This window comes from Seriola lalandi, unplaced genomic scaffold, assembly GCF_002814215.2.
Source record: "Seriola lalandi dorsalis isolate HSWRI2012SDOR001 ecotype SW California unplaced genomic scaffold, Sedor1 jcf7180002054563, whole genome shotgun sequence".
In the NCBI taxonomy this organism is placed as follows: Eukaryota; Metazoa; Chordata; class Actinopteri; order Carangiformes; family Carangidae; genus Seriola; species Seriola lalandi.
Genome location: NW_019525116.1, coordinates 798,437 through 813,040, shown reverse-complemented (window position 1 = coordinate 813,040; position 14,604 = coordinate 798,437). Strand labels below are relative to the sequence as shown.

The 14,604-nt window shown below is 39.7% G+C and overlaps 1 protein-coding gene across 1 annotated transcript in view; it reads right to left on the bottom strand.

The window, feature by feature from the left end:
• Positions 1-14,604, bottom strand: part of cpt1a2b (carnitine palmitoyltransferase 1A2b) — a 40,473-nt gene that overhangs the window by 5,736 nt on the left and 20,133 nt on the right. Inside the window, exons 13-18 of the mRNA XM_023416312.2 lie at positions 13,580-13,696; positions 4,603-4,767; positions 3,657-3,785; positions 3,296-3,451; positions 2,927-3,040; positions 212-304 (exon numbers count right to left, since the gene is read on the bottom strand). Of these exons, the coding sequence (XP_023272080.1) occupies positions 212-304; positions 2,927-3,040; positions 3,296-3,451; positions 3,657-3,785; positions 4,603-4,767; positions 13,580-13,696 (774 nt within the window). The remainder of the gene's footprint in view (positions 1-211; positions 305-2,926; positions 3,041-3,295; positions 3,452-3,656; positions 3,786-4,602; positions 4,768-13,579; positions 13,697-14,604) is intronic.

Here is a 14,604-nt window from a genome sequence, read left to right as displayed (position 1 = left end):
TACACAAAAAACAAATGAGACATCACAATACAAACCTATTCACAAAACTATTTACGACAAATTCCAATTTATTGAAATTATTTATGTGAAAAATGGCAGTTCTCTGTCAAATACCTCCTGCTATTCAAACTAGACTAGAACTTGAATATCTCAGTGTGACGTCACTCCAGGTGTGTTTTCTAAACACTGATGAAACACAGGTTTTACTTACAGTCTCGCCGCAGGAGTATTTGGATGACACATGGAAGTTGATCATATCCTCACCCACGATGATGTATGACACCCCGTAGCCATCATCAGCGACCTGACATGACCACAGGGATCGTATGAGATTAGTATTAAAGCCTCACTTAAAAAATATACATAATAATAAAAGTTTATTATTAAAACAAGTATATAAATACAATTAATAAAAGATACAAGCTGCAAAAGACAAATCAATTAAAACAAAACAGGTACAGACAGCTGAATGGTTTGTGATCATGGATTTCAACTGACCAAGGGATTACCAAAGAGCTTCAGGTTGTCAGAGCATAAAAACTAAAAGCAGACCTTCCAAGTTCAGTAAAGACTTGAGGGACTTGCAGTGAAAGACCGAGCACCAGTCTAGTATAGATATAATGGCATAATAGCAGATTCCCAATAAGGGCCTTGTAGATAAATAAATACATATGCAATTATGTGTACTATAAATATCACCTGTAATAAACCTAAGGGCAGAATGATCAATAGCATCCAAGCGTTTAAGAGTGGAGCAGAGGCACGTCTGTAAATTAAATCACCATGATGCACAAGAGACAGAAAACGGCTTCCACAATCCTTTTCCTACAGAGCATAGGGCAGTTTATTCTATTTCTATACAAAAAAATAGTCTCTGTCGTTATTCTTGACAACATTGTCTATATGATGTTTGAACACAATGTTATATCATCCATGTACAAATGTGCACGGCAGTTGGTTAAAGATGAAACTTATAAATTAATATAAAATGTAAAAAGAAGTGGACCTACATTAAAACCCTTAGTCCCCCACAAGCACTTGAAATTAAACCAATATTACTTAAAATTATGTAAAAGCAAATATTGATCAACTGTGTCAAACGGCTTGGAAAGGTAAACAGAGATCATTCGCAACCACAGTGGTTGCAGAAACAGTGATATGGAAGGTCCTGAACCCGGACTGATGTGAACTCAGAACAGAGTTTGCCCTGTGAAATTCCTTGTGTGAATAATTTACAAGTGACTCTAGAATTTCAGTTAATCAAGATAAGGACGCTATAGGACGTTGGCCTATAGCAATTTGGATCACTCCTTTCTCCTGCCTAATGCAAAGGGATGACATCTTATTCGCTCACTAGTTAGTAAACAAGAGAGTTGAAGAAAAGAAGGGTCAAAATTGTCCTCACCAGTAGATTTTTGTTTTTTTTTATTTTTTTTAATCAATGGCTATAATCAATTTCTTTTTTAATTTAGAGCCTTAATAACTCAGCTGGGAGCGACAGGATCAAGAGTAAACTGAGAGTGACTGAGAGACATTATTTGAAGTAACTACTTAATCAAGATTAATAAAGAGATGGTCATTGTTAGAAGGAGGGGATCCACTATTCTTGTCCTCAAAAAGGTGACCAGCTGCTATTTTAGGCTGAACAGATCTCACTATGATTACATACATCAAACTTCCCATAAGTAGATAAGGAGGTTATTAGATATGACCAAAGCTCCCGTATTTTTGCAGGGTTACACAGACCAAGTTCAAGAATTATCAGATGTAGCTTTTCCATCAAGGGAAGTGCATTTACTTCTCAACTTTCTAAATGAAGCCCAGTGGGATGCCTCTTTAGTGCATCAACCACAAGACTCCTGGATGTAAGATAAATGCCACTATCGTAGAGGTTGTTAAGAAAAAGCTTGTTCATTATAATTTCTTACATTTCTCTTAACTATAATTTGTGATGAGGTTCTTGTAGTGTATGGAACTATTTCCTCTAGCGGAGTAATATGCCCCCTCTGTAATATAGCAGTACATCTGATGGGTAATGCCCATTGATATGTGTAACTGTCTGAACCTGCAAGTCCACCAGTAAAGCTGTGTTGAACTGGAGCTCCCTGTGTCCGTCTGATTAATCTCTGAAGTTGTGGGTAAAAGACACAACAGTTCTCTTCAGGTGTTTGTTTCCTAGTACGTGCTCTAAGACAATGATCACTAATTCCTAAATCGAAAACACCACTTGCACTGACTTTGTCGCTTCTATTAGAAAAACTGTAATCAATTAGTATAGATCTTAAAGGGGCTCTTTAGAATAGACCTGATGAGTTCATTGATCAGCTGAGATAAATTGAGGCAAGAGGAAGCCTCCTCCTGTACGCAACAACCTCTGTAGTCTCAATTAGGCACTTGTTAGCAACCAGCCTTTTTTAAGAGACGAGTGGGGTATTTACTGATGTATCTTATGATGCAATATTAACATTAAAAATGTGTTGAGCTTGTGTTAACCACAGACCTTCAAAAAACCCATTGACTTCGGGATGAGGGAACCAGAAGAGCTGAAATACTAATTAATTTCCAGATGTTATGGACTTGTTCCTGCACCATGTATTTTTCAAAAAAAAAAAGTGATGAATGTAATGCTCCAAGAAGCTTTTTCGTAGAGCACAATGAGCTGGACTTGTGTGTCAAATTTCGGTGAAGTGTGCTTTTTACTGAAGTACTGGAGCGCACATGCATGAGTGCACATGGCTTGTTTGGAAAGTTATGTAACCACTGTTCCTATGGTTGGCAAGTTAACATCGAATTGGTCAACTACAATTGACCAAACAATCAAATGTTAAACTGTATTATTATGCAGCACTAATGGATAAGCAATACAGGCAAATGAATGCAGGTTAATTCTTTAAAAGTCAACTAGAGGAACATGCATGATACTCACAGGTCCGAACCCTCCGCCCAGCGACACAAAGTCGGGATGGTTCTTCAGGTCAAACAGCTCCATCTGCTGAACCGGCGTCTGACTGGTGGAGAGACGCCAGGGCTCTGACAAAACCTGGAATGTGAGCGGAGAGGAGAAAAAGAGAAAGAGGTGAAGCAGAACATGTGAAGGTAGATCCTCCCTGCACTGCGTACTAAAGCAAGAAAAACCTATATGACGTTTGTTGTTACTATCAATACACATGCAAGTGGTGTTTCGACACTGTCGTCACTTATACACACAAATTCTGTGAACAGTTTGTCAATAAGAAAATCAGAGGAGACTAAAAATAAAATGCAACACGGACAGTGAACAAAACCAGGAACTGACCTCTTTAAGGAACGGTGACTCCACCCCCAGGTACTTGGACACCACATACAGGCAGAAGAGGTGTCTGTCGATTCCAGCTCCCGTCATAGCCATCCGATAAAGATTCTGGTGCCTCTCAGAAGCCAGTCGGAAGAGACGCCTGCACTGCTCCGCCGCCTGTCAAAACAAAATCACACGTCACCGAACCCCTGAAATAGAATCATCTATAAATCAATATAAGAATTTTTACTGTGGCAATACGGCGATTGTGGATGGACATTAGGAGTTTGGGCGGACATTGGTTGTCAGCAAGAGTTTATTTGTGTGTGAGCGTTCACTCTTTAGACTTCAAAGAGAGCAGAATCAAGAACTTGATCAGTACCTCCCCACCCTCTAGAGCTTTGACAAAGGCAGAGCTTTCGTTGGAGCATGATCGCACAGTCTCCGTCCGGCCCTCTCTGAACAGACGGGTCATCGACGCCTCGTAAGTCAGACAGAAACCACCACGATCCTGGACGAAGGAGAAGAGGTTAGAGAGGAAGACAGCAGCAGATGAAAGAGTTGTAAATATTTGAAGATTGCTCAATGGAAACACCAGCATAACATAGAGAAACAGACAGAGAGATTAGCAGATCTATCCAGGAAGGGAGGTTTAAAGACATTACTTTAATCTGAAAACATATTCTAAAAATAAACCATGGACAGCACAAAAGTCCAGGGTAGTTGCTGCGATGAGTCAATGAGCCATGAAAGTCAATTATCTAATTATGCCAGTGGTCCCCAAACTAAGGCCCGCGGGCCGGATACGGCCCGCCCCCACATTTGGCCCGGCCCCCTGAACTATTATTATTTATTTCATTAATAGTGTTATTATTTATTTCCTGACTTTTTTTTCTGTGAAGAACCCGGAAAGGGTTATTTGGTTATGTGTGGCTTTCTGGAAAACAATAAATTTTTACGTTTAGGCACCCCTGCGATTGTCACACTTTTTCTGTTACAAACTGAACCCGGCCCCCCATCAGAGAAGGGAAAAGTTATGTGGCCCTCACAGGAAAAAGTTTGGGGACCCCTGAATTATGCTGTTGGTCTAAAAACAGGTGAATATGATCAAAAGGTACACCGATATTTACAGTACAGTTACCGCAATCAATAATCACTTCCCTTTAGTTGTTAGACTCTGTGTACTACACTTGTGAAATTCTGACTTTAGAAATGCCATATATTTGTGTGTGTGTGTGTGTGTGTGTGTGTGTGTGTGTGTGTGTGTGTGTGTGTGTGTGTGTGTGTGTGTGTGTGTGTGTGTGTGTGTGTGTGTGTGTGTGTGTTACCCTGTAGTATGCCAGCTGTAAGCCGATCTGTATGAATGCGTCTGGGCTGATGCGAAGCTTCTTGATGCGTCCTTTACCAAACACGCTGAAGGGGAACACGTGGCAGTCCACATCATCAGCCAGGGCCTGCGCAACAGTCAGGGAACTCTGCGCCTCAGCCTGAACCTGACAGAACGAGAAAAGGAGATTTCAAAGCTGGAACAGAGATTGTAATCTGGACTTTATATGACATTATAATTTAAAAGCTTTTAAGGTAAATGGAAAAAAAAAAAAAAAAGAAATTTTTATGTCATCCAGGTCCACTCTGGTTCATTACAAGAGAGCTTGTTTTGATAAATGAACAAAATAACAAACAAATCTAATAGAGCATGTACATGACACTAGCCGTCAGATATTGTGCTTTTTTATTACTTCTGTCAAGAAAGTCATTTTTTCACCCCTGTCAGTTTGTTCACAGGATTTCACAAAAAGTACTGAACAGATTTGCACAAAACTCGATGGAGGGACAGGTCGCACTTCAAAGGGGGGAACTGAACAAAACACTGACCCAAACAGATTATGAAATCACCTCTTAATTATTTTTGTGTATGCGTCGTCCTCTCTGAAACAGATGCCCGTCAGTGCTGATATATGTGATCAAAGGCGGACAGATTACTCTTCTTGGCTGTTGTGCATGTTTGAAAAAGTAACAGGCATGACTCCTGGCAGACTGTGTCAGAAACTTGTGAAATACTTTCACTGCGTAGTATTCTGATGTAGCTGATGATGCATCAGAATGATCTTTGTGACAGCTGACTCCACTCCAAATTTTTGTTAAAAAAACTGACCAAGCAAATGATGACACACATATACACAGTGTATAATACTTTGCCTTTCCCACAGTGTGCTTACCACGGCGCATTTAACTTTCACAGCATGCTTGCACAAGATAGTTTTAGGTTGAAAGATTAACAAAAGAAATGAAGTGGAAACAGGAAATACAGTTTTGGAGAGCATCTTATCCTTCAGTTCTCTATTATTTGTCAGTTTTACACACAAACTCTGAAATGAGGCAGAGAAAGTGGGAACACATCCAACATTTGAATTTTGATTTCCAGAAAGGCAGATTGATAAGTGGGGAGGAGAATACCAACGCAATCAGCGCAGAGGAACGGATCATATGTTTGTGTGGTTAACTTTTCCATGGAAAAAATGTAATTTTGGCTGGACCACAACATCGGGGCCAGCCCTATAATCTGAAATGTCCCTGACTGACTGACTGACCACCACCTGTTTACAGCCTGCAGCGTTGCCAGCCTATTGTCAGTAGATTTAGAGATGGATGCCGACCGGGGTTACACCTCTTGTTACGGGGAAATTCTACTGAGCAGTTTTCAATTAAGAGGAAAACAACTGAGAGAAAACTGGACTTCCTCATTCTTCAGTAGATCCCTAAAATAGCCTTTACTGCTATGAATACTAGAGAAGCTTAAAATGAAAAAAAAAAAAAAATTTCACTCTGAAATATCTACTGTCAAGTTTACGGGAGGATATCAAAATCTAAACTATCTACTTGAACTCCAAGTGCTGTTTTTTTGTTTAACTCAAGCAACACTTATCTATTGGCAGGGTCAAATGAGAATGAAGAATATACAGTATTACTCCATAGAGTGTACAGAGTCAAATGAATGAAGAGGAAGCTCAAGTTTACATTAAGTGATGACTGACTTGTTTGACTCCAGAGTTATAATGCCCTAATCTGAATGGATTTGGAGTTTATATATGTTCAAATATGAAACTGGAGTTCATTACATTAAAATACATCTAACACAAACTAAATTAACAGAGATATGTTAAAATTAATTGAAAATAAGACTTTAAAACTGTATAAAATAAAAAGTATATAAAAGACAACAACTACAATAAAATAGTTAGGCTCATAGGTTATAGGTAAAATAGATAAGCATAGACTCTATGTAAAGATGTACGGAGCCTATGTGACGTCCCCCATATGTTTATGAAGAGCGGTTTTAAAGCTCAGATTGAGCTGCTCAGCCGTCGCCATCTTAGCAGTGCCTGACTCCGCCCTTAACCCTCGGCTAAACCAAAAATGGGAAAAGAGGTGGGGTGTGTGTGTGTAGAGCCGAGACTTCGGTGCGTGCCAGTTTGTGGCAAGCATACGCTCACCCACCTGTTGGCTTCCGGGAGTTGCCCGGTTAGAAGCTGTGGCATTTCTGACCAATCTAATACGCTTACATTCATCCCCCTTTAAACACAGGTCTTCCCCATTGAGACATACTTGTTAAATTAAGACTTTATGGCCCGTTTCCTCTTTTGTTTTTCCCAGGAGGTATTTTGAAAAATGAAACCAGACGCATGCTTATGCAATCTGTGAGATCAGTTCAAGGGCAAAGGGAAATTACCTGCCCTTCCCCTCAGCAGTGCTTGTTTAAAAAGCTTCTGCGCTGCAGGAGGGAGAAGCAAGGAACTTTTTCCATCGGAAACAACCTCAGTTCATACAATATAAGGAGTGGTGTGCCCCTTGCCCCAGATTAACGTAAACACAGACACACACACAGACACACACACACACCTTATGTGGAGGAAATGAGATGAGAAGTGTGGCATTTACAGGTTCATCATTAACTACATGCCTCCATCCACTTCCTCAAAGAGGGTCACAGATGTCTCGCCACACCTTCCATTTCTTCCACCTCCCACCAATTCTTCATGATTCTCCTCGTCACGCAGCCCCATCTTTGAACTCTGAGTTTATTAACTCTCAGTTTACTAACCCATATACTTTTCCCTCTCTTCTTACACAACCATCTCCCCTTTTGGCTGAGTAAATGGGATTGAGTCTCCCTCTATTACAAAATCCTTCTCCTAAAATAAACAAAAAACAAATCTGTCCCTACATGTCAAACATTTGACCCCTGGACAAGCTTGTTTTTCCATTCAGCTTTTTGCTTTCATGGTGAGGTTTTCCTAAATGATGCATTTATCAGCTTTTACACTACATAGTACACTGTGTGTAGCTGCAACCCATTTGATGTAGACTGTCTGCAGTTCTTTATGCACAAAACAGATGTATGCAGCATGCAACACATGCAGAGCCTAGTGAGGCTGCAGTAGCTGAGCTGTGACTTTGATGTCAGAAATCGTCAGGTCAGTCTGTGTTATTTGGCCTTAAAAAGGCCTTTCCCATACACGTGTACTACAAAACAAATCCAATGATGTTGCATCACCACATGCTCCATCACTAGATTACTTTGACATGATTTATGTGAGCAGGATGTTGGACAGAGAGCCAGAAAGACACTAACAAATCACACTAATAAATAAATTATGGGAAATCAAAAACACTTTCATTGCCACTGTCACTGATGTGAGTTTTAAAATGCTGCTTCAAACTAATGACCATCCTGAACACATTACATCGGGTTTAAAGTCCCTTCTGTATTGATTTAAAAAGTCTTCTCTTTAAAAAGTACTTTACAGTCTTGCACCAGCATATATGCTTCACATGTTAACACTATGAACCACTGCGGCTCCTCAGGTCCTCTGGCACAAGTCTGTAAATCGTTCCTATAAGCAGGACTAAAACCTCTGGCGATGAGGCCTTTAGCTTCTATGCTCCAAGCTGATGGAACCATTGACTTGAGAACTCAAAAGTCCCCTCTTCAACCTGGCTTTTAATTTAATGTTTTTTAACATAAGTTAACATAAGTCACTTTTTTCACTCATTTAATAGTAATTATGTTGTAAATTTATTTTATTCTTTTTATCTGTTCTTTTGTTATTAATATTCTTTGTTTATTTCTGTTTGCTAATATAATTGTAGCTTTTTACATCTGTTTTATTGTATGCCATTGTCTGCTTTCTTACTTGATTTGTCCTTTTCTTTTAGCTTGTCAGCTAATCATCATCCGTGAAGCACTTTGAGCTGCACTAACCTGTAGGGAAAGTACTATAAAAAATAGTTTGATCTGCAGATAGTGTGTGAAGGGTGGGGTTACACAGAGCCGTGTGCCTCCAGGTGCCCCACAATCTTCTATTCTATTTTAATTTCCAATCTAAACTATACTATACCATACTGATACAACAATACTGAAACACACAAACATGACAGGTGACATTCCTTCCAGTTTTTAGAATTAATCTGCAACTATTTTGATAATTTATCAATTCTTTCTGGCATTTACAATGAAAAAAGGGAAAGAATTCTGTTTACAGATTCTTCAGTGCATCTTTTACATCAAATGAGATGAGATAAAAAAAAGAAATTCAAATTAACAATATCAAATACTAAAAATAAAAAAAGATAAATAATAGATAGTAATATTTGTAATAGTACAAATAGATAAAATATTGCATTGGTAGCAGCAGATAAGCAATATTGCACAGTTGGTGTGTGTTAATTATTGCGCAATGTGGGTGTTGTCCATTGAGTGCAGTATTTGTTTACAGTCTGACAAGCAGCGAGACAGAAAGACTGGCTGGGCTGAGGGGGCATCCAAGGACAGAGCCGGCCCTCGTAATTACTCCATTCAGTCTTTTCTTGTCAGCAGTGGAGATGCTGCTGGCCCAGCATACTGCAGCAGAGAAAATGGCTGAGTTATAACAGAGAAAATAATTGGCAGATTTACCAACAATGAAAATAGTATTTTTAGTTGCAGATGTGGAGTAAAAAGGGTGGAGGTCATGGTGGTGTACAGGCGAGTAAATCCAGCATTCATGATGAAGCCTGGAGTTTTAGATCTGTCACATTTCAGAAAATGAGTTTGGCTTTTTCTTTTAGGTGACCATAATCACCAACTTTCCCTAAACTTAACAAGGGTTTTAGTTACTTAAACAATTTAGCCTAATAGTAGTGGTGTGGGCATGCTGTAGTAATAATTTTTTTTTTTTTTTTTTTTTTTTAAATCAAAGTTGACATGTTAAAAAATCTCAGCCTCAAGCAGCGGTCCAACCATTTAGTGTTTTGCTGAAATTGAGATCGGCTTTGACTCTCTGTGCGGTATTTAGGTGCCAAGCATGGTGCGCAAACATAAGGATGGTTTATGAGAATGAGGCATGTGTCTTAGACTGAGAACAGACCCACAACCACATCTGCTCCAAGGTCAATCTGCTCCCAATTCGAGGATGCTATCAGTGAGAAATAAACGCAATAATGCTTAAAATTTAAACAAACCACTTTAATGAACCACTCCTCAGCCAGTGGAAATCAGTATGAATGAGTCTTACAGTATCTGCTGTCCACCGCCGCCTCATACTTCATGACAAGCTTCTCCCCCAGTTCATTAAAATCCTGCGTTCATATGAAGGTGACAGGATACATGTTGATAAAATTAGAACTGCTGCACCAGAGCAGAATTGCATTACACAACACTGTACACTACCTAAATCAAATTATGTCCAAATGAGACCAGGCTGCTACAAAGTAACCCCACACAAAACTGCACACATCAAACTGGGTCATTATGATCATTATCCTGTTTATGTGGGAGTAAACTGAGCAGCTGCTGTCAACAGTATCATATGAGAATGTGTTATTATATTATGTCATCAGTGTACCGTGTTGAAGAGAAAGCAGTGAACAAGGTGGGAGGCTGGACTAGACTACACAGCACACGGTGCTTCTCTCAGCAGCAGACACCAGAGTACTGACCACAGGTGATCGGTTTTAAGGTGATCAGTGATTAGAAGAAATAATTCCAATCTACCGATCAATAAAATTTAATGATATAATGAAAATTTAATGAAAAAATATGTGCTGGGTAAAAAATGTTGTACTTTTTCAACCCATTTCTGAATTTTTTTGTTATCTCTCTCGCTCGGCTGTTCCCAGCTTTCCTGCTTCCTCTGTTCTTTCACCATGACAATCAAGAGGTGTTCGAAGAAGTCTGGCATTTCTGGGCTCTAGTCTTACTATGCAAAATATAAATATTTAAATTAGACGCAGCATGCTCCAAATACTCTCATTTTTCATTTAGATGACTTGTGTCTTTTTCTTGAGACAGAAGAAGAAAAGGATACAAGTTTCACTACAGACCTCACTCTGAGGTTCTGGCCACCAGCCTAAGCCATCTGTTTCACCTTTCATATCCATAGGACCCTTTCTGTTTCCTTTGCAGTCTCACTATCCTCTTTCCTTCCTGTTCTCTGAAGTTGTTGTAATTTTTCCTCAGCCTGTTTCTGGACAATTACAGTGAAAAATGTCCCATAGTTCAAACCAATGTGTTGCATAGCAGCTCTCAGTCTGATTGCTCAGACAGATGAGGTCACTTGGTAAGAACATGCTGTATTCCTGGTATGTCAAGCTGCTGGTATCCAGTGAGCCATTACTAAAGGCTACATCCGATTAACAGATCTAAACTGAAAGTTTATTTCCGGTTCACATTTATCCCCGTGTACTTGTGAGTTATTATCTCATATTTTTAAGAAACTTGGACTGTGTCAGGAAGTACTGCAGGCCCCTACTACTAACTACAACTACGAACTTTGTATTATGGGTTATACATGTATAACTTTTTCTACTAGGGCAGCAGCGGTCACCACTACATACGCACAGATTTCAAGAAGGTATCAATTTTCCAGGAAGTTCAGGACACTCATAGGGTCTTCATGTTCATTCTACGTATTTCATAGTTATGACATGTCAACACAGGTGTAGTGCTGCCAGAGAGCATCAGAACGAAGAAATGTTATCCAACCATCTCAAAGGCTCCTAAACTAAACAAAACAGATTCAAAAGCCAAATGGACACATGACTTCAATGAAACATTCAGAGACTTTTATTCCCAGCTTTACACCTCAGAGTCTCAAACCGATCACAATAACAAGATGGCGACTCTTTGCTCTGCCGTTCTAAAAGTTTGTTCACACCCTGGCGTTGTTCATACCCTTGACCTGTTACCCTCTGGCAGGCACTACAGGTCATTAAAAATTCAGACCACTAAATTCATCAACAGATTCTTTCCTGGAGTCATGTCCGCACTTGCTCAACACAGTCATGCAAAATGAAAAACAGTACATACGCAACTTTTAACCATTCCTGTGCAATTTTCCACCGTGAAGAATTACATCCACACTATTTATCCATCTATATTAGGATTGTGTTAATGTGTGTGAATCTATCTCTTTTAACAAGGTTAAAATCTTGATTTTCATTCGAATGTGTCTTTAAACACATCGTGTTACCGTTTTAAAATGGTAGTTCAATATTTTGGGAAATACACTTATTGGGTCTCTTGCTGACATTTACAAGACACTTTCACCTTTTCACCATTTTCACCTTTACTAAACAGTGGGCAGTGTAGAGGGAGGCGGACAGTACGTAAGGGTAGAAGGGGTGGGGGTGTGATGATGTAAACATGCATCATCACGCATTGAGGTTTTACTGACACAGAGAGCGAATCACACAGACACGGATTTAATTCGACCAGGCAAATTTCTGAGGCCACAATTAGTGTGGGTGGTAATTCGGACTTCAGAGAGTGACATTTAACATTAGTCTCAATCTTTCGGAAGGATTGGGCCAGTTTCCTGTATTTGTTGAAGTTGCTTGTGGAAGTTAACAAGGATGTCAAGAGGGATGTGAGCAACCCTGGGGGAGAGAGATAAGATGTTTTGAAGTGGCTCCTTTGGGTTAGTTTAAGAAGCGCAGAGAAGTTGATGCTGGAAGGATGCTGCAGTACAAAGCTACAACAGTGAAAGACCTACCTACTTTATCACCTACACGCTTTAGCACCTACCTAAGCTTTCACTCACTAACCTTTGAATCTGTTGTCATAATTCTGCATTTCCTCCTTGTTGTTCTGGTTTTTGTTAGTTGTTGTTGTTGTTGTTTCTGGATCTAGTATATTTACTATCTTTAAATGTGCTCAAGAAATAAAATTGACATGATTTGACAGTTTGAACTGCTGTGGACTGTGTAGGTTCCAATAAAGAAATCAGATATAAGGAAAAACAAACAAAACAAATATCATATATTCTTCCCAATTTATCACAATTCAGTATCATCTTTTAAAATACAGGTCAACCCAACAAAGAGGAGACAAATCCAGCTGCCCTCATCTCATGTGATTCATCATTCTGATTGGGTACTCTGTAAGAAGGTAAATGTCTTAAAGGTTTGAATGTAATATCTTCTGACCCTGAGGCCTTATTTTGATCAAACGTCATCAACATGGATGCTGGCACCTCTCACCGGACTATTTGTCCAAATAGTCCAGTCCAGTCCACTCCCTGTGCATAGTGTTTTGTTTAGTGCCACACTAGCTACATTAGCTTAAAAAAAGAAGGAAGTCTGAATAAAGCCAATATCCGACCATTGTTTAATCTTCAGCTGCTGTTATTTTCTGTTTCTGCCTAACTCAAACCAGACCTGACCATAAAAATTTCCAAGGAAAACTGGGAAACTTGAATTTGAGCTTGTTCAAACAGAAATTCCTCCGGTCCACTTTCCTTGTTCAGTGTTAAAAGGCTCATATGCCAAAGTCACCTTTTGCCAAACTCTTGCACTTTGTCTGCAAATGCATCAGAGTTGCACTTTGTCTGCAAATGCATCAGAGCATCAGAGCATATAAATATATTTTATATATTTTGTTAGTTTCTTAGTCAAAGAACACACAACACTGCTGTGATGAAGTGTTTGTGTCAAATTGTTGTCCCTGATCCATCACAGCTGGATTGTATGCCCCTCGCATGATGGGACTAGGAGTTTTTGAACTAATGGAACATATCTGGCATGTATCTAGTGTCAGTGATATAATATCTAGGATTTCATATATGCTACCGTTACTTTTATTTAACTAACATTATTTATGTGCCCCCACTGATGGTTTGGGCTACTCTCAGTTCGTCTCTCACTACCTGTAGAGCTAACTTTGAGTTAACGTTGAGTGTCATCTCAGTTAGCACTATCATCTATCTGTCCAACTATCATCACACAACGTTTCAACACACACAGACACATTTCACAGGGTGTGTGTACCTCTGAGGGGATGTCCCAGGGAAGCCTCTGAGGGTAGGGCAGTGAGCGGTCCACCTCGCCTTTACAGTGCCCGTCCTCAGTGTAGCCGAGCTGGAAGGCATCTGTGGCCAGGGTGTACTGGAGAATGGGAGAGACAGGCTCATATTTACATCCAAATAAAAACAAATACGCAACACACTACAAAGACACACTAAAATGACTCCTACTGTTCATTTAACTATTTTATTTGTTTTCTCTTCAATAGAGACCAAGAAAGTAGGATTTTTTTTTTTTTTTTATTAACTCAAACTATGAACTACTTTTGTGCTCCCACTGAATATTCTGAGTTGACTCACAGTAGGTTTTTCATTCCCTCCGACAACTATTTACTGCTGCGGTTACAGCACTTCCTTTGCTGTTTGGCAGCTAAATGTTAAGACCTCGTGACTCTACTCTACTACCAGCTGCTACTGAGAGGAATTCCCACAAATTCCTATAAATGCTCAGTGACCTTCAAGGGTCTCCATAATTTTCACAATCCATTTTGCTTTGTTTTTAAACACACACTATATATACCATAACTTCTGGCTCTAGGGGTCTCTCAATTAAGAGAACGACAAAAGATGGAGTTTGGTGACGTCGTGAAGCAGAGTGGGATCATGGAAGTTGCTCTCTTCACCATCATTGCTGGCAGCTTCTCCTGGTTTGTGTCGGTGGTTTAGGAAGTTTTTACCGGGAGCTGAATTATCCAGAGGATTCCTCCTCCCCACAAACAAACAGACCAGGTGATTTTAACCAGTAAAAACAGTGAATTAAACAGTTTTCCTTTAAAAATTTGTGTTTCACTGACGTTGCTTGGCGAACACAGGATGTCTTGGAGAGGCTGAGAGCTGAGGCTGCTGCTAATGTTTGAGCTCGACCCTTTGATAACTTATTCCACTCCAATCTAGACAGAAGTGCTTCACCCCAGTAGGTGTTAATTAGGAAAATTGCCCCACAATGTGAATGTGTACATCATATCTTTGGCACCCACGACTTCAGCACCA